This window comes from Bufo gargarizans, chromosome 11 (assembly GCF_014858855.1).
Source record: "Bufo gargarizans isolate SCDJY-AF-19 chromosome 11, ASM1485885v1, whole genome shotgun sequence".
NCBI lineage: Eukaryota > Metazoa > Chordata > Amphibia > Anura > Bufonidae > Bufo > Bufo gargarizans.
In genome coordinates this window covers 83,548,881-83,575,584 of record NC_058090.1, presented here as the reverse complement: position 1 = coordinate 83,575,584, position 26,704 = coordinate 83,548,881, and the positions used below count along the sequence as shown (strand labels likewise).

At 39.9% G+C, this 26,704-nt stretch overlaps 1 protein-coding gene across 2 annotated transcripts; it reads right to left on the bottom strand.

Moving 5' to 3' along the window:
• Nucleotides 1–94: 94 nt before the first annotated feature.
• LOC122921527 (NACHT, LRR and PYD domains-containing protein 12-like) lies at nt 95–26,673 on the bottom strand. Of its 2 annotated transcripts, XM_044271563.1 has the most exons (11): nt 24,317–26,673; nt 23,804–23,964; nt 9,484–9,679; nt 7,491–7,556; nt 5,615–7,319; nt 5,133–5,219; nt 4,221–4,391; nt 2,762–2,932; nt 1,784–1,957; nt 835–1,005; nt 95–678 (listed from the first exon to the last, which is right to left on the bottom strand). In XM_044271563.1, exons 1-11 carry the CDS (start codon nt 24,348–24,350, stop codon nt 498–500), a joined length of 3,117 nt encoding a protein of 1,038 aa, XP_044127498.1. In that variant the 5' UTR covers nt 24,351–26,673; the 3' UTR covers nt 95–497. The 2 variants fall into 2 exon arrangements, with proteins under 2 accessions (XP_044127498.1, XP_044127497.1); XM_044271562.1 differs by having other exon boundaries at nt 23,804–26,673.
• Between the last annotated feature and the right edge of the window lie 31 nt (nt 26,674–26,704).

Sequence of the window (26,704 nt, the reverse complement as noted above, 5' to 3'; positions counted from 1 at the left end):
AAGGGCTTTATTAATTTATAATTTAGATTTATAATATACTAGTGCCAAATGCAAATTTCCACCATCTCAGTGACTACCAACTAAGATTAATATTGGTATAAATTATCGGCCTGAAAGTTCACAGATTATCGGTATCAGCTCTAAAAAAATCTATATCGGTCGATCCCTAGTGTGGAGAATACAGAAGCCACCGGAACGGATCCAAACCAATGTTTTCATCAAAGATCTCCGTGGCATCTTCAGGCAGTCGTCCTTGGTCAAAAAATGAAGTGGGATTGGGACTGGGGGTGTAAAGTTATTTCATTATTCATTTAAAAAAATAAATTGATGACCCCTTTAATTGAAACTCAGCCATTGAGGTTTTAGCGGCTTTATTAAGGCTTCAGTGTTAAAATATTTTTGAAGTTCATCCTAAAAGTAAAAAAAAAAAAAAAAAAGAATGTTTGGTTCAGATGTACTTGATATGTATCGAGGATGCCTGTGACAATGATATCTTTCTAGTAAGTAATGTACCTTAGCTCCTTCAGGTTGGGTGATGTCCTCATTTCTTCTCTAATTCGGCTGGAATGAATGTCTTTGATATAGTTGCGGTTCAGATCCAGGAATCTGAGGTTCTTGTTTTTCTTCAGCAATGCCAGCAATGGGGCAGATTCATCTGTCAAGCTTATATTCTCAAGCCTTAGAGTGAAAAACATTGGCAACAGAACAGACTTTCAGTTCTCCTACATCCCATGTATACGGGCCCTCCTCTTTAAGAGGTTCGTTCCTCTAGAAGACCATTTTGGCACTGCAATTATGAACAATTATCTTATGGAGGCATACAATAATACTCACAGTAATTCCTCTATCCTGCAGCTTGGACTGGACAGAGCTTCCATCAGATCTCCAAAATGAGGGCCTACTAGGTTGTTATAAGACAGGTCAAGCTTCCTTAGAAAGTGATTATTACGAATCACCACGGCCAGCTGTGAACATGCACTGTCTGTCAAGCTGACATCTCTCAAACTGCAGGAAGCATAAAGACTTGTATTAATGTATTTGTCACATATGATCACCTTTGCCACAGTTTATTGTATGAATTTTATTAGTGAATGCAGTCCCCTTATGCCTACACAATGCTTGAACCCTTCACACTTAAAAGGGCTTTCTGAGATATTTTTTTACTGATGACCTATCTTCTAGATTAGTCATCAGTATCTGATCGGTGGGGGTCCTACACCAATCAGCTTTTTGAGAAGGCAGCGGCTCTCGCAGTAGCTCTGTGCCCTTCTCTCTGCTCACTAAGCACAGTGCTGTCCATTTGATAGCAGCTATGCTTGGTATTGTAGCTCAGCCCTATTCACTTCAATGGGGCTGAGCTGCATCTAGGCCACTTGACCGATGAACGTGACGTCACATATACTGGGGAAAGCTGTTATAAGGTTGTGTAGTTATCAGTAAAACATATCTGTGACCTGCTGTTTGAAGGGGTTGTCCCATCCACAGGATATGTCATAAATGTCCTACAGATATAGTTCTCACCTCTGGGGATGCCGAATTGACTGCTATAGGACTGGGGGAAATAGCCAAATAAGCACACTAGGCATTTTCAGAGATCTTAAAGCAGTGAATGAAGAAAGTCATGCATGCATGGCCACTTCTTCGTTTACAGCATGGCTCCATTCTTGACATGAGACCTGGACCTGGACCTGGACCTGTTGGACATTTATGACATAACCCATAGATATGTCCAGATGAGACATTAATATATTACATTCCTTAAAGTATAAGATGTCATACTCACATCAACTCCTCTATCCTGAAGGATGGACTGGACAGGGCTTCCATTAACTCTGAGAATAGATGGCCGACCAATTTACTTCCACGCAGGTTAAGTTTCCGAAGAGATTGATTTTTTGATATGGTAGAAGCTAATTGGATGCTAGACTTGTCTATCTGTGTACCATCACAGCTCAATCTGCTTGTGAAGCAAAGAATAATCTTTAGAGATCTTTCTGGAATAATTATACCTAGATACTACCATTTACTGCCCAAATTAGACTTCCATACATTGCCTAAATAATACCTCTATAAGTTATCTGAATAAAACTACCAAAAAGTGCCCATATAACAGCGCTATGTACTGTCCACATAATACAGCCATTTATGTGATAATAAAACTATGACTGTGCCCACCTAATACTACCATCCAGTGCCTAAATGGTGAAGAAGTTTGTGATGGTCAATGATATGTGTCTCGTTCTTGGATATCCCCTAGGAAAAGCAGTGTCCCAGTTTGCCTCCTCTTAAATCTTGGCATATAGGAAGGAAATGTGTAAATTGGTTGACCTAAGCAATGTGTTTTCTTATCTGGACCTTCCTGCTGAAGGACTATCAAACTGTTATAGCACCATGGACAACTATTCCATCATCAAGGATTGCAAATATAACTATGACTTGGAATTGGAAACAAAATCCAACATGGAAGGACTCTCTCTGTAGAATATCACCAGGTATGGACAGAATGCTACTGGGTTACCAGGAATAGTCGCTATAAAAAGAAGCCCAGGGTCTAGTTTTAGAGGCTCAATTACAGAGTAGACCTTGCTTAACAGTGTCGAGCACCTAAATGAGGTCTACAAACTAATTTCCCTACACTATCTTATGTTACTGTTGGAGAACTCAACTGGTAAATGTAATAGCAAGTCCAGTACTTCCTCTAATTTTGAAAAATGCACTCCAAGATTTAAGATATGACGGCCCAGCCCATAAATATACTCACATTAATGTTTCTATCCTGCATGTCTGGCTCGAAAAAGCGGTCATTAAGTCTCTAAACCCTAGTCCCTCCAGCCGATTATCAGACAAGTCAAGAGTCCTCAGGGAAGGGCTTTTACTTATTGGAGAGACCAACTGGGAACAAGAGTTGTGTGTCAGGTTACAACGGCTCAAACTGTGGAAGCAAAGCAGATAACATATAAAAGATAATGTAGAGACAGTGCTTATGTTACTAGTTACCACAGCGTTGTGTGCTGCCTGACAGCCTCCTCAGCTGACTAGGGGATACGCTTTCATTTTACATTTATAACATTGTTTAAATGACTCAATTATTGAAACAAACTACTGTATAATCACTTAATGATGATCCTTTATGTTTAGTATCTGCACACCTGTGTATAAGTGGTTTACTTGCAGTGCTACTCCTGACCACGTGGTGCGCTGTGTAGGAAAAAAAATACCCTTTTGTGTGCTGCTCAGTACAATTTAATCTAGTTATTTTCCACTTGTCTGCTCAAATTAAAATCCTCACAAAAACAGATTATTTGAGGGGGGTCTTTTTCATAAAACCCACTTTCAAATGCCTTATTAGGAAAGTTAATTTGTCCTGTAAAGTACTGTATTAGCGACATCTGTTGAGAACCCAGAGTAGAGAAGGGCTCCAATGAGCATCACTGATCAAATCTGTGCATTTTTTCATGGGAAATGTGTAAATGCTTTATTTCACCACTGGTGGTGCTACAGGATAATTAAAGATCTGCTTCCAGATTACAGTAGATTCAGCAGTAAGGAAACCAATGATCATTGTTATATCGGCGGCCTGTGCCCACTGCCATCTCGGGGACATGAGCACCACTGCACTCAGTCTTCTTCTTCTGCTTCGACTGCCTGGACTCGCCAGCCTTCCTTGCTTACATCACACAAGCCCCTGGTTAGCCACCTTTGGGTACTTAAGGCATCTTCCCCTATAGGAAGGTGCATAAGCAATTGTTTGCCCAGGTGTCTAGTTTTCTGCAAAGGTATGTTGTATTCGTTTATATGCCTGTATAGTGACTTCAGTTTCCTGGAGATTGACCCTCTTTTGCCCGACCTAACCTTTCAGTGTTTATTGGATTACTGGTACTCTGTCTGCCTTTACCTCCGCCTGTCTCTGACTACAGTTTTGCCGGATCCCATGGTATTTCATACCAGTATCTCTAACCCCCATTGGTCAGCTTTCATCCACACGCGGACAACCCCAAGAGGTAGCAGCCTGGTTTTTCCCCTGCAGCAAACACCAGGTCCCCGTATAGGGTTTAAATTGTGAATACCAGGGGACTTCTAGGATAACTTCTTAGGATAAGCTCAAAGTCAATATTTTTATGTTCAGTGTTGGGTGACAATTGTCTATTTACTTTAACCTATGTTATTGTTATAGACAGGCGCACCATATACCACATACATTCTAGAACATGTATACTCACAGCAGTTCCTCTATCCTGCAGGCTGAACTGGACAGAACTTCCATCAAGTCACTGAACTGAGGTCCAGAAAGGCTGTTGTATGACAGGTCAAGTGTTTTCAGGGACTGGTTTTTAGTTATTGCGAATGCCAAATGAGGACAGCAATTGTGAGTCAGACTATTACTGCTCAAACTGTTTAATAAGGGAGAAAAACATAATATATTATGAGCAATGAACTAAACCTAAATTGTTTTAAAAAAAATCTGAAAAGTGTCTATCTACACCAACATAGCAACGTCTAACCCCAAATCTTCAAATTGATCAACGTAGCTTGTGTAATTTAGGGTTAAATCATGACCTCTTAAAAATGATCCCTCCATGGGCCATTAAATAGTGTAACCTGATTTTGGCCTTTTTTCTCCCCTTTGCTGGAGACAGATGGGTGTCTTCCCCTATTATGTAACTGCAGCTACACCTCCCTCCTATCCCTTCTTTCCTGTCCTCTATTCACTGTTATAAATCTTAACAGAGAGTCAGGTAATCGCAAGACAACACATTCTGCTTTGATGACCCCTAACAAAATGTGGATATTATGGCATTCTCAGTAAGTTTGAATAGAGTATTAAAAAATGTATCTATTTAATTGGTTAGGCTAGTTTCACGCTAGCGCTAGACAAACATGCAGAGAAGTAGCCTGTGCACCGTGTCTGCCAGGTTGTGGCCGGATCTCCGCTGGTTCCCATCTTAGTCAGTGGGGCCAGACGGAGATGCTTCTGGCAATGCCTATAATGCAGACAGATCTGGCAGGCTGCTCCTTGCCCAAACAGCCTGCCGGAAATGCCTAACGCTAGTTAGAAACTAGCCTGACATAGTCTGTAATTCTACACAGAAATGAGTCTTCCATCTGACCATCTGACTGTGACAGCAACTTACCACAGCCTCTGGATCATACAGTTTGGTTGATTTAATGCAGAACATATCAAGTGGACGTCTTCATCCATTAGACGGTTATCACGAAGGCTATAGAAAGTTAGTGAAATTATAAAATAGCTATTAAGAAAGATGAGGTAAATCAGAAAATATCACAGTATTGCAGGTGGAGCACACTTAAGTGTACAGAGACTTCCACAAGCTGGAATGAAAAGATAACAAAATCTGCTATATGCCACTTCTTATCTCCAAGACTATTCTAAGTGCTGTATATAAAATGTCACTGAAGAGATTGACATGTAACATAAGGTCTTACTCCAAAACTGCTTACAGACATTGATATCCATCACTGGTAGAGATAATGTATACTGTTCTGTGTTTTTGACCCACACCTGGTTTTGGTTAAAAATCACTGATAGAAATGACTGACCGAACACTGACCGTGTGAAAGCAACCTTACAGAAATAAAAGAAGTGAAGTTTTACCTGACGTCCTTAATAGTATGCAGCGCTCGGGAAAGTCTTTCTAGTCCCTCATTTTGAATGCCGCATGATTCTAGATTAAGCCTCTCTGTCTCTTTACATGATTCCAGGATAAATGGAAATATGCTACAGTCTAAAGGAGTCAAAGGGACATAGGAAAAATCAAAACTTTGGCATGATCCCAAAGAATTCAAAACAAGTGCTTCATTTCGGGTCTCAAAAAGATAGACAAATGCCCCCAGGAGCTTTCTGTTATCATCTTTGTATTCATTCTCCTTCCATGTTTCTTGGATGGTCTTTAGAAGCCACTCAATGACAATCCTTGAAGTTTCAGTAGACAATTTTCCAAGATCTCTCTTCAAAATAGACCCAGTGGATACATCCGATAGGCCACAGAGAAAGCGAAGAAATATTTCACCACGACTGTCATCGCAGGTTTGGGCTTTTCGAAGTGATTCCTGAAGTTTCTCTTGGTTATAGTCCATGTAGTGAACCAAGGCAGCAAAGAACTCCTGAATTGTAAGATGTAGGAAAGAAAAGGTCACATTTGGAGGTTGGTCAGTTTCAATCATAAAGCTTGATAGAAGTTGAGAAGATGCATTCACTTTGAAAGTTAACAGATCTCTTTCATCGAATATGATATTGCGATTCATGACTCCATATTCTGCCATCCATCCTATAGACTGTAGGAGCTTCTGAGCGTCACTTTTATGCAGGCTGTGATTGGACAAGATATGGGCCACAAATATTGTAAAGAGTTGAGTGACGGTTTTGGGTAATAATGACGCCGGCTGATCACTTCTTCTTGGCTGGAAGCTCATAGATAATACTGTACAGATGATCCAGCAGTATGACGGGATATAACAGAAAGTATACAATGTATCATTCTCCTTCACATACTGAAAAATTTTATCAGAAATGTCCTTATTTTTGAAAAATGTTTCAAAGTATATTTTCCTTTCCTTAGGAAAGAACCCCATGATTTCAGATACCCTGTGAAAAACACCCGTACCTATTGATGACAGTTTGGTTGGGCGACTTGTCAATAGCACATAGCAGCCACGGAGAAGTGACTGTCTAACCAAACTAACTACAACCACACCAAGACTGTTCACCTCTTTTACGTTACTCAACTGTTTATTCGAATAGAAATCGATTGAGTGAATGGATTCATCCATGCCGTCGAATATAAAAAGCAGTTCTTGTGGATTTTGTAAGATGCTTTCAATATCATTCTGCAGATGAGGATATTCTTGAAGGATCATCATCTCCAAACTGACATTATTAAGTTGATTAAGTGTCCGGAATTTGAAGAAGAAAATAAAAGCAAATCGCTGGTACAGTTTTTTATTCACCCAGTCGCAGACAATTTTTTTCATCAACGTGGTCTTCCCCACCCCTGGTACTCCCCTCACCAACACTGTACGAGGTACACACCCTATTTGATGACACCACCGGAATAGCTTGTTCGGGACAATACGTTCCACAGCAGTTCTTTTTTCATACATGTGTTCCTCATGTTTTATCCCAGCCGTTACAAGCTCGTTTTCACATTGTAGCTTTCTTTGCTTACTAGAGATTACAACAATGTTTACATAGCGCTCATTAATGTTAAAGCTTTGTAACTCCAGGGTGCACCCTGGTGGCCTGTGTTCCACTAAATACTGGTTTTTCTGCTTCAGATGTTTCTTATGAAGCTTCTGAATATCTGGAAGAACAGAGTACATTAGTGTGTCAAAATAAATCAGACGTTTGGATAGTATTATAAATGTTCCTTTTATATAGGAGTAATATATTACCATTTTTGCCATCATTAGTGGAAGGCTCGTGATTCATGGCTGTTACTGTATTTTGCCTTTCTACACATGGAGCTACTTACCTTTCAGCTCTGGAGACAAATGTGGACCGTGTTTATCTAGTATGATCTGTTCTATGAGATTATCGCCTACAAAAAAAAGTCATTACATGAGGATATTGTTTAATATGAATGGTATTATACATGAATATAGGGCTAGGCATGTTGTAGTAACAGATGTTGTGTCATTTTAGATTCTCTACACAGTGTTATTTTTTTTCATATAGATCCAAATCTCCTATACCGACATGCGCTGTACCTGTATGGCAGATGTCTCTTATTATAAATGGAGCCCTGAGCCGGGGCTATTGCCAATGATTGACGACAACACAGATTGCAAACATTTAACCAGGTCACTTGTGACCACGGCATCTCAGGATGCTTTCCCCAGGAGCACTGTGCTCCCAAGACCCTGACAGCTTCCCCGATCTTAGTTCATTGTTTGCAATAGTCTATGTCTCTCCTAAGAAACAGAGTCTAGGTGGTAGGGCTCCATAGGAACATATTGAAATCAAAGCAAAGCCTCCTGGGATGGAGGGGCTTAAAAAAGTAAAAAAGAGTTTTTTCCATAATAAAAACAAACAATTAAAAAATCCTAGGCATGGCTGCATCTCAAAATGCCTGAAATAATAAAAAATAAACCTATTTATCCTGTGTGGTGAACGCTGTAACGAAAAACAAAAATCTAAATGTTCCTTCCCCAGAGAAATGGATTAAAAGGTGTTTAAAAAGTCATGGTATCTATAAAAACTGCTGATCGCCTTGCAAACAATTAACCCATAGATGGAAGTATAAAAATGTTATGAGGGTCAAAATATGGCTGTCATGGCGGGGAGTGGGGGGAAACCCCCAACTGTGCGGTGTCAAAGGGTAAAGGGGTTCAGCCTGGCCAAAAGGAGTAATAAGGGAGCAGGTCACCTCCTACTGCGTCCCTAATCCTCTCCCTGACTCCTCACCATATGAGCGGACCCCGATGGTGGGACAGATCATACACTGGATACCTAATATCCTGAGTCGCCCTGAAAATCCCTCACTTAGGAGCAGGGGAGAGATGACCTGTTAATCCACGACACGGAGGAACAAGAGTCTCTATCTGAGGCCAGGCTGCAAGGAGAGGGGAACACATACAGCTATAGAGATGGCAGGTAAGCGAGACCTATAGCACACTTACCTGCCACAGACACACTGACTGGAACCCATGCAGAAGTGCTGGTGTCCACACCAACATTAAAAGGACACCGCACACACCACAACCACACAGGAACCCAGGACACCCATAGCTGCAATAAACGTGAGACACCATAAAAACATCTATGAGCACAAGGGTGGCCCTCACTGGACAGATGGAATATGAAGACCAGGAGGATAGCTCCAGCATACACCATGGCTGGAGTACGTCTCATCTTCAGGCATCCAGCAGAGGCTAAATAGCCCAAGCAGCCACACACATAAACCCAGTGTTAACAAAACACTAGGAAGGGAGTTAACCCTTCCAACACCAGACAAGGGAAGGAAGCCACTTAAAGGGGGAGTGCACACAAAAGCATAGAAAGCTACACGTTGCCGCAGGCAACAACATGCATGGCAACCATGTCATGGCAATCACCCAGAAGGCCAAGACACGGCCACCGCATGCTCTCACAGCAACACGTTGCTGCAGCCAACAGCAAATGTGGCGATAGTGTCAGAGGGTACACCATAGGCTGTGACAATGGCAATGCAACGAAAAAAATCTTTTTCCCCAATTTTTTTGTATTAAAACACAAAAAAAAACTATATAAATGTGGTAACACTAAAAGCATACTGTCCTGGAGAATGAAGGGCACAGGTCAGTGTTGGGAACACGGTAAAACCAAAACCCATAAAACTATAACATAAAAGTTATACCTCCAGGAAGACAGGGAGTAGAAAATGGAAAATCATCCAGTCAAGGGTTAATTAGGTCAGATGCATGCCAGATCCAACTAATTAAAACATGAAGGGTTATGATGGTATAATGGTGCAGTGATTTAGTTACCTGCATGGTTGATCTCTTCCAGTAGCGTTATCAAGTTGGGATGTGAGCGTGCAGACTCTACAGAAAAGAGGCTGCCCCAGAAAGCTATTACCCCTCTCTTCCCCACGCGTAACATTGCTTCCACCAGTTTCTCCGAATATGTAGAGGGGCCAAGGTCAGTCTTCATTTGTGAAAAGGACTGAAATTCACATGGCGTCTGAGAACAATATAAAATACATTCATATGTCTTTATCCAGGAGATAAGGTAATCAAATGGAACACGGGGTTAGTGGGTTATGGAAAAAGAAATACATATTTATTACTATTTATAGGGAGCAGCATTACAGCATTTTATACCTATACATGCAGAACACTGGTTATATTGTACTGCGGGGAGGGATTACAATACTAGTTATACTCTAGGCGGCAGTATTAGAGTAGTTATATTCTTGTACATAGAAGCAATATTATAGCAGTTATATTCTTGTACACAGAAGCATTATTATAGTAGTTAAATGATTGTATATAGGAGGCAGTATTATAGTACTTACTGTATATTCTTGTACATAGGAGGCAGTATTATAGTAGTTATATTACTGTACATAGGAGCAGTATTATAGTAGGTATATTCTTGTACATAGGAGCAGTATTATAGTAGTTATATTCTTGTACATAGGAGCAGTATTATAGCAGTTATATTCTTGTACATAGGAGCAGTATTATAGTAGTTATATTCTTGTACATAGGAGGCAGTATTATAGTAGTTATATCCCTGTACATAGGAGCAGTATTATAGTAGTTATAGTCTTGTACATAGGAGCAGTATTATAGCAGTTATATTCTTGTACATAGGAGCAGTATTATAGTAGTTATATTCTTGTACATAGGAGGCAGTATTATAGTAGTTATATCCCTGTACATAGGAGCAGTATTATAGTAGTTATAGTCTTGTACATAGGAGCAGTATTATAGTAGTTATATTCTTGTACATAGGAGCAGTATTATAGTAGTTATATTCTTGTACATAGGAGGCAGTATTATAGTAGTTATAGTCTTGTACATAGGAGCAGTATTATAGTAGTTATATTCCTGTACATAGGAGCAGTATTATAGTAGTTATATTCCTGTACATAGGAGCAGTATTATAGTAGTTATATTCTTGTACATAGGAGCAGTATTATAGTAGTTATATTCTTGTACATAGGAGCAGTATTATAGTAGTTATATTCTTGTACATAGGAGCAGTATAATAGTAGTTATATTCTTGTACATAGGAGCAGTATTATAGTAGTTATATTCTTGTACATAGGAGCAGTATTATAGTAGTTATATTCTTGTACATAGGAGCAGTATTATAGTAGTTATATTCTTGTACATAGGAGCAGTATTATAGTAGTAATATTCTTGTACATAGGAGGCAGTATTATAGTAGTTATATTCTTGTACGTAGGAGCAGTATTATAGCAGTTATATTCTTGTACATAGGAGGCAGTATTATAGTAGTTATAATCTTGTACATAGGAGCAGTATTATAGTAGTTATATTCTTGTACATAGGAGCAGTATTATAGCAGTTATATTCCTGTACATAGGAGCAGTATTATAGTAGTTATATTCTTGTACATAGGAGGCAGTATTATAGTAGTTATATTCTTGTACATAGGAGCAGTATTATAGTAGTTATATTCTTGTACATAGGAGGCAGTATTATAGTAGTTATATTCTTGTACATAGGAGCAGTATTATAGTAGTTATATTCTTGTACATAGGAGGCAGTATTATAGTAGTTATATTCTTGTCCATAGGAGAGGATAGACGTGTGCTGTTGAGCTCCCTGCAGGGAGGGGGCATGGCTTCTGACCCAGGTGGAGGGGAGGGGAGGGGAGCTGGGCTGATGATCCTGGGAAAGCCCAGAGCTTGGAGTGTGGCCTGCAGCATGGAGATGGTGGAAGCGATGATCTGGAAATGGTGTCTGGTGAGTCAACTGAAACTTGTAGTGCTTCTGGATTGAGTACAACTGTGACAAAGAAAAGTTTATTTAAACTGGAAAGGTGCATTTCTAAGTTAAGAGATGAGATAAAGACAGAGGCTGATCCCAAGAAAAAGCTGATGAAGTATGAATGCCTGGATGACTGCACACGTGAACTTGATATATTAAAAGATAAACTAGATAAAGGTAAAAACACAATACCTAAAGTGGAAAACTGGGCAAGGGAGAAAAAGAGGGAGGCCACAGCCCAGAATGTGAAGATGAAAGAAATCATATAAATAAAAAAGAATTGCGGCAATGTGCATAATATGGTGAAGCAAGGAACCCTCAGAGATGTGTGGGTGCAGCGCCTGGAGGGTCACTATGTATGGAGTCTGAGCAGTCTCTGAAAATGCTGGGAATACTATGAAGCAAAGTGAGCCATCCAACAAGGGGTTAATTGTAGTGGACTCAGCTTGTAACTCTGGTGAAGTGAATGAGAACAGCAACCCTGTGTGTGAGCAGGAGAGTGCTTCATATATGGACATTGTGGAGGAGACCCCGCTCAGTGCTGTAGAGGAGACCCCGCTCAGTGTTGTGGATGAGACCTCGCTCAGTGCTGTGATTGAGACCCCGCTCAGTGCTGTGGATGAAAGTCAGCTCTCAGAGGAGACGACTACACAGACTGGAGCAGACATGGAGGTTAGTATACAGGACCCTCAGCCGTCCACAGTGTCAGGTACACAGCGGTCTGGAGCAGACATAGGTGGATCTGCATGACAATCTGGAGTCAGTAAGCCTGTAGAGGAGAGGCCCAGCACTGATACTCTTGCTGACCGTCCACAATTCAGGAGACTGTTCTCCAATGTTACAAGGCCGGCTAACCCTCCACCTCTGAGAAGGAACGCTGTCAGGATTAAGTATACAGGTCCAGAAGAAAACCTCCTCTCCAGACTGTACATAGGGAAAGTTCTTTTGAAGGACTTCATGAAATTTAAGGCCTCTGAGGTATACGCCCTGATCCATATCCCCTCCAGCAGGATCTATGACATCAGCTTTAAGCTTTAGTATGATCTGGACTTATTCTGGAATATATACAATGACGCGAAAGAACAGTCAATCTGGGAGCATCTACAGGTGATCCAGCTGTCCAAGCCTCAGGTAGTGAAGGCCACCATCTTGTTCCAGTCTGAGGTGGTGGCGCTGGCAGATCTGGAGCATTGGCTGAGCAGACAGTGTCTGTTGAAGAGTCATCCGGGAAAAATCTATGATGAGGAAAACATCTGGAATGGCGGATACACCGTGATGATACAACTAGCGCAGAACAATGGTGTGACCAGACATCTGCCGCACTCCTTCTACCTGGGCTCAGAGAGAGGGATATGCTACTACCCCGGTCAGCCGAGGCTGTGTCACAGATGTGGGGGCAGGCACCTCGCCATCAACTGATCCCGTATTAAGTGCTCATTTTGTGGACCGTTCCAGTTATCTGTAACCTGTGTTTAGGATCTGGTCATATGTTCCGGGATTGTCCGCATGCAGATCATAATAAAGGCAGTGATGAGATCTTCTCAGAGGAAATGGAGGAAGGTCAGGAGGATGTCACTGCAAGAGCAGATACAGTCCCAGAAACTGGTAATCTTCATACTGAAGTAATGCAAAGTACTAGTGACCCTGCTGTAGAGAGTGATGACCCTCCTGATGCACTACAAGTACCGGCAGATTTAGAGACTCATAGCCCATCTACTCCATTACAAGTACCAACATCTGCTGAACCACAAGTACCAGCCATTGAAAAAGCTCTGAAATCCAGAAATCCTGCTGTGGAAACTAAAGTACCACCTTTTACCACTACAAGTACCAGCCACTGAAGAGAATTCTCATCTGCAGAGTAAAGTGACCAGTAAACCAGTTGCCAAATCGCCTGAAGAACTGCCCTCTACGTCTACAAAGCCTGATGGTCCAGCTGTAGGGCTCAGGAAGCTCAGGAGGTCATCTGTGGATGAAGAGCGGTTCCAGACTGTAAAAAGAAAGAACAGCACTACAGCAAAGAAAACCCTGGATCCGCCAGTGCTGGCCATAACCTCCGGGCAGTACGATGCGCTACGGGAAGAAGAGTCAGAAGAAAAGGCAGAAATGGAGTATGTTTCTTCACATAACCCTGATGGTGACCCTCTGGAAGATGAACCTGACCCTCCAGTGTCCACCAAAAGATGGGGCACTACAGGTCACAGTAGTGGAAGGAGAAAAAAGGGTAAGAAAACTAAGTGACCTGGATGAAGCTGAGAATCAGCTCTAAAAATGTGAACAGTGTGAAGACTAAGAACAGACGGCAGGCGATCTACCAGCGTCTGTCTCAGGAAAGATCAGACATCTTCTTGCAAGAGACTTTTTTGAAGAGCAATGCTCAGGTGTTTGCAGCCAAGAGAGACTGGAGACATGGAGCATCTTTCTGGTCCTTCGGGTGGGAGAGAAATGACGATGTGGCGATTCTCTTCAATAAGATAGAAGTTGAGGTGGAGAGAGTCCTGGATTAGGGCTCATTCAGACGGCCGTATGCTGTCCGCAAAAATACTGAATGCTATCCGTTTTTTTGCGGATCCGCAAAAAAACGGATCCGCAAAAAAACTGATAGCATTCAGTATTTTTGCTGACCCATAGACTTCAATAGGGCCATGTCCTGATTTTCACGGACAAGTATAGGACATGTTTCATTTATTTTGCGGAACCTTGGAATAGAAAAGGGCCCCATAGAAGTGAATAGGTCAGCATCTAATCCGCAAAAAAACGGATCCGCATTTTTGCGGATAGCATACGGCCGTCTGAATGAGCCCTAAATGAAACATGTCCTATACTTGTCCGTGAAAAATCAGGACATGGCCCTATTGAAGTCTATGGGTCAGCAAAAATACTGAATGCTATCCGTTTTTTTGCGGATCCGCAAAAAAACGGATAGCATTCAGTATTTTTGCGGACAGCATACGGCCGTCTGAATGAGCCCTTATAGTAGTTATATTCTTGTACATAGGAGCAGTATTATAGTAGTTATATTCTTGTACATAGGAGCAGTATTATAGAAGTTATATTCTTGTACATCGGAGGCAGTATTATAGTAGTTGAATTCTTGTACATAGGGGCAGTATTATAGTAGTTATATTCTTGTACATAGGAGCAGTATTATAGTAGTTATATTCTTGTACATAGGAGCAGTATTATAGTAGTTATATTCTTGTACATAGGAGCAGTATTATAGTAGTTATATTGTTGTATATAGGAGCAGTATTATAGTAGTTATATTGTTGTATATAGGAGCAGTATTATAGTAGTTATATTGTTGTATATAGGAGCAGTATTATAGTATTTATATTCCTGTACATATGAGCAGTATTATAGTAGTTATATTCTTGTACATAGGAGCAATATTATACTACTTATAGTCTTGTACATAGGAGCAGTATTATAGTAGTTATATTCCTGTACATAGGAGCAGTATTATAGTAGTTATATTTTTGTATATAGGAGGTAGTATTATAGTAGTTATATTTTTGTATATAGTAGTTATATTCTTGTACATAGGAGGCAGTATTATAGTAGTTATATTCTTATACATAGGAGCAGTATTATAGTAGTTATATTCTTGTACATAGGAGCAGTATTATAGTAGTTATATTCCTTTACATAGGAGGCAGTATTATAGTAGTTATATTCTTGTACATAGAAGCAGTATTATAGTAGTTATATTCTTGTACATTGGAGCGGTATTATAGAAGTTATATTCTTGTACATCGGAGGCAGTATTATAGTAGTTGAATTCTTGTACATAGGAACAGTATTATAGTAGTTATATTGTTGTATATAGGAGCAGTATTATAGTAGTTATATTCTTGTACATAGGGAGCGGTATTATAGTAGTTATATTCTTGCACATAGGAGGCAGTATTATAGTAGTTATATTCTTGTACATAGGAGCAGTATTATAGTAGTTATATTCTTGTACATTGGAGCAGTATTATAGTAGTTATATTCTTGTACATAGGAGGCAGTATTATAGTAGTTGAATTCTTGTACATAGGAACAGTATTATAGTAGTTATATTGTTGTATATAGGAGCAGTATTATAGTAGTTATATTCTTGTACATAGGGAGCGGTATTATAGTAGTTATATTCTTGCACATAGGAGGCAGTATTATAGTAGTTATATTCTTGTACATAGGAGCAGTATTATAGTAGTTATATTCTTGTACATTGGAGCAGTATTATAGTAGTTATATTCTTGTACATAGGAGGCAGTATTATAGTAGTTATATTCTTGTACATAGGAGCAGTATTATAGTAGTTATATTCTTGTACATAGGAGCAGTATTATAGTAGTTATATTCTTGTACATAGGAGCAGTATTATAGCAGTTATATTCTTGTACATTGGAGCATTATTATAGCAGTTATATTCTTGTACATAGGAGGCAGTATTATAGTAGTTATATTCTTGTACATTGGAGCAGTATTATAGTAGTTATATTCTTGTATATAGGAGCAGTATTATAGTAGTTATATTCTTGTATATAGGAGCAGTATTATAGTAGTTATATTCTTGTACATAGGAGCAGTATTATAGTAGTTATATTCTTGTACATAGGAGGCAGTATTATAGTAGTTATATTCTTGTACATAGGAGGCAGTATTATAGTAGTTATATTCTTGTACATAGGAGCAGTATTATAGTAGTTATATTCTTGTACATAGGAGCAGTATTATAGTAGTTATATTCTTGTACATAGGAGCAGTATTATAGCAGTTATATTCTTGTACATTGGAGCATTATTATAGTAGTTATATTCTTGTACATAGGAGGCAGTATTATAGTAGTTATATTCTTGTACATTGGAGCAGTATTATAGTAGTTATATTCTTGTATATAGGAGCAGTATTATAGTAGTTATATTCTTGTACATAGGAGCAGTATTATAGTAGTTATATTCTTGTACATAGGAGGCAGTATTATAGTAGTTATAGTCTTGTACATAGGAGGCAGTATTATAGTAGTTATATTCTTTGTCAATTGTCTTTTTATTGAAAAGCATCAAAGAAAAAGCACAACATACAATGATGTATAAGTCAAGATTGTTACATACAATCATACTCGCAATTGACATATGCATAGACATTATACTTAAGACATATGAAAGGTGCATTTTTTCATGTCTAGGTCAGCAAATATTGGCAATTGACAATCAAAGTGTAACCTGAGGTAGGTAAGGTCAACACGAACCAATAAGGAGGGTGGGGGGAGTTAGGGGGAGCGGGGAAGGGGGAAAGAGGGAGGAGGGGTACAAAATGTCCCTAGAACTGGACAGATACGGTCTAAGGCTATTGAGGTACATTTGATGGTTCCAAATAGAGGAAGACGGTTGGTTTCTTCCGTTCTTGCTAATGTGTCTGTCACAACTATGGGGCTTTCATAAGGTTGTTGTCCGTCAAAAATCGCTAAGATGCTGAAGTACCATTCGCGCGCCTGTACGCAACCCAGGGGGCCCATAACTTCTTATGTTTCTCGTGTGTCCTAAGCTCCCATCCCGCTAGTTCCTCCATACGGTGTATATGGTCCAGTTTGTTTAACCATTGAGAGATTGTAGGGGGATCTACACTCAGCCACTTTTGGGGGATAAGTAAGCGTGCAGCTTGGATCAGGTGTGTAGGAAGCTTGTTCTTTGATGGCGATAGGTCTTTTGTTGGGAGCCATAAAAGAACCAGTTGAGGGGATAATGTCAGTTTAATGTTTAGAATTTCATTAATGATCTGGGAGACGATATCCTCTTATTTTAGGGCAGGACCAGAAAATGTGAAGAAGAGTGCCACCTTCCTCCCCACATCTCCAGCACTTGTCGTGGTCACTCAAGCCACTAAGAAATAGTTGTTTGGGGGTAAGGTACCACTGCGTGAGAACCTTATATGAATGCTCTTGGATCTTCACACAGCGGGAGAAGCCATGCGAGTGTGCGTGCATGCGGAGAATATCCGTCTCTGAGAAAGTGGTCTGAAGGTCGTTGGCCCAGGTGTGAACATATTGTGGGGTTATGTGGCGCTGAGGCGTATTCAAGGCCATATATATGTTAGATATCAATTTGCGTTGAGGGGAGGGGGGGTTTGCTAACTTCTCGAACCATGTCGAGGTCAGTACACATGGTTTCTGGGTGAGTAGCTGTTTCCCAGCAGCTTTTATAGATATTAGGTCTAGGAAGTTGGCTGCATTCCAAACCAGGCTGAGTGGGTGTTGCTCCGACAGGGTGCCGCGTACTTTCCCTATAAATTCGGCTGTGGAAAAACTTCTGAATCTGTGCCAAATCTGTGAGACCTGAGTACCTGGAGGTTGGATAGTGTGTGGTATGAGGTCTGCTGGCATCGAACCGGGAGGGTTCTGTAGGAGCCCGTAGGCCTTGTTGAGCTGTTTAATGACCAGACTGGTGCCCTTTAGGAGCACGTGGGAATGCAGTGATGCATTTGATTGACCCCATAAAGCTGCTTTCTGCTGTTGGGTAAGCTGTACTAGTTCCAATTCCGTGCCCAATGTGTGATAGGCAGGGGAGTGGAGCTGCAACCACCTCTTCAGGTGTATGGCCCTGTAGTATGTTTGGACATCTGGCAGTGCTATACCTCCATGACCACGCCCCAGTACTAGCCTCTGGTGAGGGGCCCTAGCCTTCTTCCCACCCCACAAGTAAGTCGCAAACAGCCTACGGAGCTTTGTAAAGTACGAGTTAGGTAGAAATATTGGCAACATTTGTAATACGTACATAATTTTTGGAAGGACAAACGCTTTTAGGATATTTTTCCTTCCCATCCAAGAGGAGTAGGGGAGGCGTAGTGATTGAAGCAGTTTTTGGACCTCTGTTATTAGGGGAGTATAATTGAGCCGGAATAGATCGTCCGTGGACGCGGAGATCTTGACCCCCAGATAGGAAACACATGAGGGTTGCCATTTGAAGGGCGTAGTGGTTTTTAAAATGGCTATGGAGCTCGCCGGGGCAGTAATATTTAAAGCTTCTGACTTGGAATAATTCATTTTGTAATTCGATAGCCTACCATACTCCTCAAATAGCTTCAAAAGATGCGGGAAGGCCTCGACCGGGTTGGAGACCATGATCAGTAAATCGTCGGCATAAGCCACGTTAATATATTCTGCACCGTTATTTCCTGTTTTCACCCCCCGAATATCCACATGCTCCCTAATGGCCTGAAGGAGGGTCTCCATGACCAGTATATACAAGGCGGGAGATAGGGGGCAGCCCTGACGCGTCCCGTTACAGATAGGGAAGGATGGAGACAATGTACCGTTGACCCTGATTTTTGCACTCGGACCTTTATATAATGACATGACAGCCTCCTGAAATCTTGTCGGGATTCCAAACCTCGACATTGTCCTTTTCATAAAGTCCCAGCTCACCCGGTCGAAGGCCTTCTCCGCATCAACACTAAGAAGCGCTAAGGGGAGGTTTTTCTTTTTGGCCCACTGTATCGCAGTAATCAACCTACACGAATTGTGATTCCCTTCCCTCCCTGGAACAAAGCCAGATTGGTCGGGGTGGATGAGTTTGGGGAGCAGGCGACTCAGCCGCGTTGCTAGGAGTTTGGACCATATTTTTATATCTACGTTAAGTAACGAGATTGGCCTATAGCTACCGCAGAGAAGGGGATCTTTCCCAGGTTTTGGGAGTATGGTAACTGTGGCCTCCAAAGATTGTTTATGTAGGGTTTCCCCATTCAGGAGTGCATTGCACAACGTTACCAGATGGGGTATCAATATATCTGGGAATTTTTTGTAATAGCCCACCGGGAATCCATCCGGGCCAGGGCTTTTACCCATGGGCATAGAGGTTAGTAGGGTTTTTACTTCGAGTTCAGTGACTGGCTCTAATAAGGTATCACCTTCTTGGGGGGTTATCTGGGGTAAACTAAGGCCTCTCAGAAACAAGTCTGTTGCTTCTTGTAATGAAGGGTCTGGGTGATCTGGATCCGATAGGCCATAGAGTTGTTTGTAGAATTCCTGGAATTCCTCTGCAATATCAGCTGTTTTATGCAGCATACTTCCATTTCTGGATTTAATGTTGGGAATGAACATGGAATCTCTCTTTTGTTTCGTGAGGGAAGACGTTAACTTAGATCCCTTGTCCCCGTGGGAATAATGTTTATATTGGGCGTATTGGTAGGCTTTAGCGTTTTGAATGTTTAAATGGTCTTTTAGCTGCGATCTCAGCTGGTTCAGTTCGGTCTGAACTTTTATTGCTTTAGACCGTTTATGGACCGCTTCTTTATCTGCTATCTGAACCAAGAGATCATGTATGATCTTTTGTTTCTCTTTCTTGACTCTACTGCCTAAGGCTATTAATTCTCCCCGGATAACCACTTTGTGTGTCTCCCAAAGTGTTGTCTGGGGCATGCCGGGTGTCGCATTGGTCACAAAGAAGTCCCTTAATTTTTGCCCTAGGATTAAGGTATCTGCTTGTCTATCTAACAACGTCTCGTTTAGACGCCACTGTCTACTTGAGGCTGGTAAGCTGGAGAATCTGAGGGCAGCAGAGACTGGGGCGTGGTCAGAGATGGTCACAACACCTATGTCAGCCGACTCCACCATATCTACGGCGTTGCTGGACAGTAAGATGTAATCTAACCGTTTATGCGATTTGTGCGGTGCAGAGAAAAAAGTAAAGTCCCTAGTATCTGGGTGGGCTAGTCGCCAGACATCTAGCAGGTTCATATCTGAAATGTATCTGTTTATACATCCTAGTGCTGACTGGGTTAACTGGGAGGAACCATCAGAGGCATCAATGATGGGATTCAACGTGACATTGAGGTCTCCCCCAATTAACCTAATCCCTTCAGCGAATAGCTCCAGTTTACTCAGAGTGATCTTGATCCATCGTTTCTGACCACGGTTAGGGCTGTATAAACTGACAAGCGTAACCTTTTGTGTGCCAATGAGGCCCTTCACGAATATGAAGCGGCCCTCAGGGTCCGTCAGCTTAGATATCAATGTGAATGGTACTCTCTTAGAAATAGCAATACCCACCCCTCTCTTTGCCTTTTCAAAAGCACTAAAATACCAGTGCTGGAAGTATGGGTTTTGAATTTTGGGTATATGTGTCTCTTTAAAATGCAGCTCCTGAAAGAAGCAGATATCTGTATTATTCTTTTTTAGCAGACGGATGACCTGAGAGCGCTTTTGTGGGGTGTTAAAGCCCCTAACATTGTACGTTGTACATTTAATGGACGACATCATTGCAAGAATGAGGCAACCTTGGAACCGGAGAACTCCAGCCATACACATTGACCGCATCTAGGGGGTGAACTAATAACATCACAACTAAAGACTCTGTCAACATGACAAATAGTACTGTATAATGACTCCCATGCCAGCAACACTGCAGCAGGTCACTTAGCTGCAGTGAAGCGGGCGTGAGCAGCCATGCAATTAGGCACATGTACCAGGTTTGTGCCAAGATAACCCTGGTAGGTAGGGGGGGGGGGGTACAAAGTGGAACCATTTCTTCATAATGGCGTCCAAATTGCGCCACCCGCTGAACTGGTGCGAAATAGCACCGTGCATATTTGGTCCAAAAAGTTCTGCACAAAAGAAACAGTGACAAGGCAGAATATCTGCCCTGCCGGCACCAACAAGAACAGGAGCTATTCAATGCAAATGATATACAGGTATACTTGCGGATTTATGGCGTGCAAAAATCAAGTAAAAACCTTTCCCTCTCTGGAAATTGCGTAGAGACGCAACAAAGATGCAGCAAGGACATCAGTATAGTCTCTACATAGTAGTTATATTCTTGTACATTGGAGCAGTATTATAGTAGTTCTATTCTTGTACATAGGAGGCAGTATTATAGTAGTTATATTCTTGTACATAGGAGCAGTATTATAGTAGTTATATTCTTGTACATAGGAGGCAGTATTATAGTAGTTATATTCTTGTACATAGGAGGCAGTATTATAGTAGTTATATTCCTGTACATAGGAGGCAGTATTATAGTAGTTATATTCTTGTACATAGGAGGCAGTATTATAGTAGTTATATTCTTGTACATAGGAGCAGTATTATAGTAGTTATATTCTTGTACATAGGAGCAGTATTATAGTAGTTATATTCTTGTACATAGGGGCAGTATTATAGTAGTTATATTCTTGTACATAGGAGGCAGTATTATAGTAGTTATATTCCTGTACATAGGAGGCAGTATTATAGTAGTAATATTCTTGTACATAGGAGCAGTATTATAGCAGTTATATTCTTGTACATAGGAGGCAGTATTATAGCAGTTATATTCTTGTACATAGGAGCAGTATTATAGTAGTTATATTCTTGTACATAGAGGCAGTATTATAGTAGTTATATTCTTGTACATAGGAGGCAGTATTATAGTAGTTATATTCTTGTACATAGGAGCAGTATTATAGTAGTTATATTCTTGTACATAGGAGCAGTATTATAGTAGTTATATTCTTGTACATAGGAGCGGTATTATAGTAGTAATATTCTTGTACATAGGAGGCAGTATTATAGTAGTTATATTCTTGTACATAGGAGACAGTATTATAGTAGTTATATTCCTGTACATAGGAGCAGTATTATAGTAGTTATATTCTTGTACATAGGAGGCAGTATTATAGTAGTTATATTCCTGTACATAGGAGCAGTATTATAGTAGTTATATTCTTGTACATAGGAGCAGTATTATAGTAGTTATATTCCTGTACATAGGAGGCAGTATTATAGTAGTAATATTCTTGTACATAGGAGCAGTATTATAGTAGTTATATTCCTGTACATAGGAGGCAGTATTATAGTAGTTATATTCTTGTACATAGGAGCAGTATTATAGTAGTTATATTCTTGTACACAGGAGCAGTATTATAGTAGTTATATTCTTGTACATAGGAGGCAGTATTATAGTAGTTATATTCTTGTACATAGGAGCAGTATTATAGTAGTTATATTCTTGTACATAGGAGCAGTATTATAGTAGTAATATTCTTATACATAGGAGCAGTATTATAGTAGTTATATTCCTGTACATAGGAGGCAGTATTATAGTAGTTATATTCTTGTACATAGGAGCAGTATTATAATAGTTATATTCTTGTACATAGGAGGCAGTATTATAGTAGTTATATTCTTGTACATAGGAGCAGTATTATAGTAGTTATATTCTTGTACATAGGAGCGGTATTATAGTAGTTATATTCTTGTACATAGGAGGCAGTATTATAGTAGTTATATTCTTGTATATAGGAGCAGTATTATAGTAGTTATATTCTTGTACATAGGAGCAGTATTATAGTAGTTATATTCTTGTACATAGGAGGCAGTATTATAGTAGTTATATTCTTGTACATAGGAGCAGTATTATAGTAGTTATATTCTTGTACATAGGAGGCAGTATTATAGTAGTTATATTCTTGTACATAGGAGGCAGTATTATAGTAGTTATATTCTTGTACATAGGAGCAGTATTATAGTAGTTATATTCTTGTACATAGAAGCAGTATTATAGTAGTTATATTCTTGTACATAGGAGGCAGTACTATAGCAGTTATATTCTTGTACATAGGAGCAGTATTATAGTAGTTATATTCTTGTATATAGGAGCAGTATTATAGTAGTTATATTCTTGTACATAGGAGGCAGTATTATAGTAGTTATATTCTTGTATATAGGAGCAGTGTTATAGTAGTTATATTCTTGTACATAGGAGCAGTATTATAGTAGTTATATTCTTGTACATAGGAGGCAGTACTATAGCAGTTATATTCTTGTACATAGGAGCAGTATTATAGTAGTTATATTCTTGTATATAGGAGCAGTATTATAGTAGTTATATTCTTGTACATAGGAGGCAGTATTATAGTAGTTATATTCTTGTACATAGAAGCAGTATTATAGTAGCTATATTCTTGTACATAGGAGCAGTATTATAGTAGTTATATTCCTGTACATAGCAGCAGTATTATAGTAGTTATATTCTTGTACATAGCAGCAGTATTATAGTAGTTATATTCTTGTACATAAGAGCAGTATTATAGTAGTTATATTCTTGTACATAGGAGCAGTATTATAGGAGTTATATTCTTGTACATTGGAGCAGTATTATAGTAGTTATATTTTTGTATATAAGGGACAATATTAAGGAAGTTATATTCTGAAACACTAGGACAGTGTTGTAGCGGTATTTTTGTCCCATGTGATCGACAGCCTGTGGTTGACACATACCATCTATGTGTAGATATTCTTTTCAGATTTTTATATAATATGATATATAGGTTACTATATATGTTTTTCTTTTTGTTTTTTTTTTTTTTTGTTGTTTTTTACCTGTGTCCAAGCATTTTTCCGAGACTCAAGTTCAGAAAGAAGACTGTGCGTGTCCATGGATTCTACAATAAAGGCTAAATCTTCTTTGAAGTATTTGTACATCTTCCTCACCTTATGATCTTCATACTGAGAGATTTTCGATATGAAATATGTAATTTCATCTAGAGGATAGAGGTAAAAGGTATAAAATATATCTAGGTTGAATATAGGTCTGTAAGGCTTCATGCGGACGATTGTTTTTTTTTGCCCCTCTTCCGATCCGCATTTTTGTGATTCAGAAGCTGAACCAATGAAGTCTAGGTAACTGCAAAAAATGGATCCTATCGGTTTGTCCACCCCACAAATTATTGAACATTACCTATTCTTGTCCATATTGAAGACAAGAATAGGCATTTCTACTACTAGGGCTGGGAAAAAATGTGGCCTGCACACTGCCCGTATCGTGTCCATGTTGTTTTAGAAGTATAAAGAGCGTGACAGAGAAATAGAAGCACACACAGATGATGCACTGACCTTCTGTTATAACTCGTTCTGAAACCGGATCCATCGTTTATACTCGGAGACAAAGCAAGAAACATTCTAGAAAGGAAAATATTCATACTTCTATTAGAGAAATATATTTTTAGCTAAGTTCTCTGTGCTGCCTTATTTGAATAGAGCTGCATTGCATCTCTTTAGACATTGTGTAGAAAAGAAGACAGAAGCATCCAGCCCCTTTATTGTAGGGATTGTAGGCTTCACATCCGTCAGAGCTCCTTTGGTCAGTGAGTTGTGTCTTACCACGTCTGTTGTCCTCTTTATTCAGCTGAGAAAAAAAATGCCTATCTTTCTGTTTCATTGAAATCTCCCAAAAATTCAACCGAGTTCACTATACCATTCTTCTCTTCATTTTTTCCAATTCTGTTTTGCAGAGGTTAACGGAAGATAGCTAAAAAAAAGTGCCGTCCGTGTGGTAGGTGTAAATTCAGCAGCTAATCCCAAAGCACGTGATCACTTTGAAGGAGTATGACTAATATGGTGTGGCCTTATCACATAGGTCGATGGAACTTATCATGATAAGTTTATCTTTCATTCACTTAAATTGCCTAGGAGATCTCAAATGATTGGTCTGTTCTCCAGAAAATATTAATTTTTGAGGTTTTTATTGCAGTCATATTTTCCTTCATGACTTCTCATTGTTGAACTTTGCCTGATTAATGATTAGAATTGTAGTCTGTTAACATTTATCTCATGGTGCAATCCTATAGCCTTTTCTACACACCTAGTATCAACTAAGTAGTTTCTGTATTATTGAACATGAAATATTAAAACATGCAAACCCAGTGTTTTTTTTATAAACTATACTAAGTAGGAAGCATGGCAATTTCAGACCTGAGTGCTGCAACAAAAGCCAGGTAATACAATACTGCTGCAAATCAATACTGGCTACAAGTCAGGCAGATATACAAGATTCTGTAGCATCCAAGTCTGGAGCAGTTAAGGCCACGGACATCCGCACATTTGTATATCATATCGTGCAGTATGTTTTTATCTTCGTTTTTCCTGTGGATTTTTTTTGACACGGCAAAGATGCCCTCTATCGCCATTACTGTTTAATCTGACACTTGAACCACTCTCATGCTTTTTACACTCAGCATAGGATTTTAGAGTGATAAAGATAGGGTCGACAGAAATAAAACATGCACTTTTTGCAGGTGATTTACTGGTTTTTCTAGAAGATCCACAAAGTGATTTAAGCACACTACTACAACATCTAAAGGAATTTGGGCATGTATCAGGCCTTAAAATAAATGAGGATAAAAGAGAATTGTTACTACTGGGACAGGTGCAAAACTCCTATAATCTAGCCTCACTCTTAGGTAGGACGCTAGTCAAAATTGCAACATCATAAAATACTTGGGCCTTAAGCTGGGACGAACCCCAGAATCATTATACAACCTGAATTACCCACCCCAGATCCAAAAAATACTTAAAGACATAGATAATTGGCTACACTTGCCTTTGTCAATAATGTGAAGATGTCATTTACTAAAATCAAGATTGAGGGACCTCTCCCCTGGAATTTCCGAGATGGTGCCCTCAGGAGTCAATTTCTTATGTGGTCCCATGAAGCTTGTCTGATACCAACGGCAAATTATGATACACAAGAATGGAATATACCACGGAAAGAAAAACTGCAACACGCCTCCAGTCAATGTAAACAAGTGTTTTTTTTTTAAGGCATTGTCACAAATCACATGTTATCAAGCGCACACTTACCCAAGCTGCCACCACTCATCAGGTTAAGAGTAGGCTGATGGAAATCCCTTGTTACATACACTCCACCTTCAGAGGAACGCACAGCGTTCTGGCATACGACAAGCACACCGGCATCAACGGTAACAAGCAAAGCAGCACTTTGAGGAGGTGGGCACGTTAGAGCAACCAGGAGTGACTTATTAAATTATAAGATTTGAAATACAGCAAAACTACTGTGCTATACAAAATAGATGGACACATAAGTGAACAGGTACATAAAATAGAAAGACTCGTATACTTTTTCTTATACTTTAAACTGATGACCTATCTGCAGGATAGGCGATCAGTATCTGATCGGTCGGAGTCCGACACCCGTGAACTCCACCAATCAGCTGTTTGAGAAGGCATTGTTGTGTTTAGTAGCACCGCAGCCTTCTGTAAGGTTTTCGTAGGCCAGTGACACATTTATTGGTTATGTGGCCTAGAAGCAGGTTAACCCCTATAAAGCTGAGCGCGATACCAAGCACAGCCGTTATAAAATGTATGGTACTATTTGGTAAGCACGCAGAAGGCCCTGGCACTCACAGGGGCGCTGGTGCCTTCTCAAACAGCTGATCGCGGGGGTCCAGAGGATAGGTCACCCATTATAAAATATTGAATCCC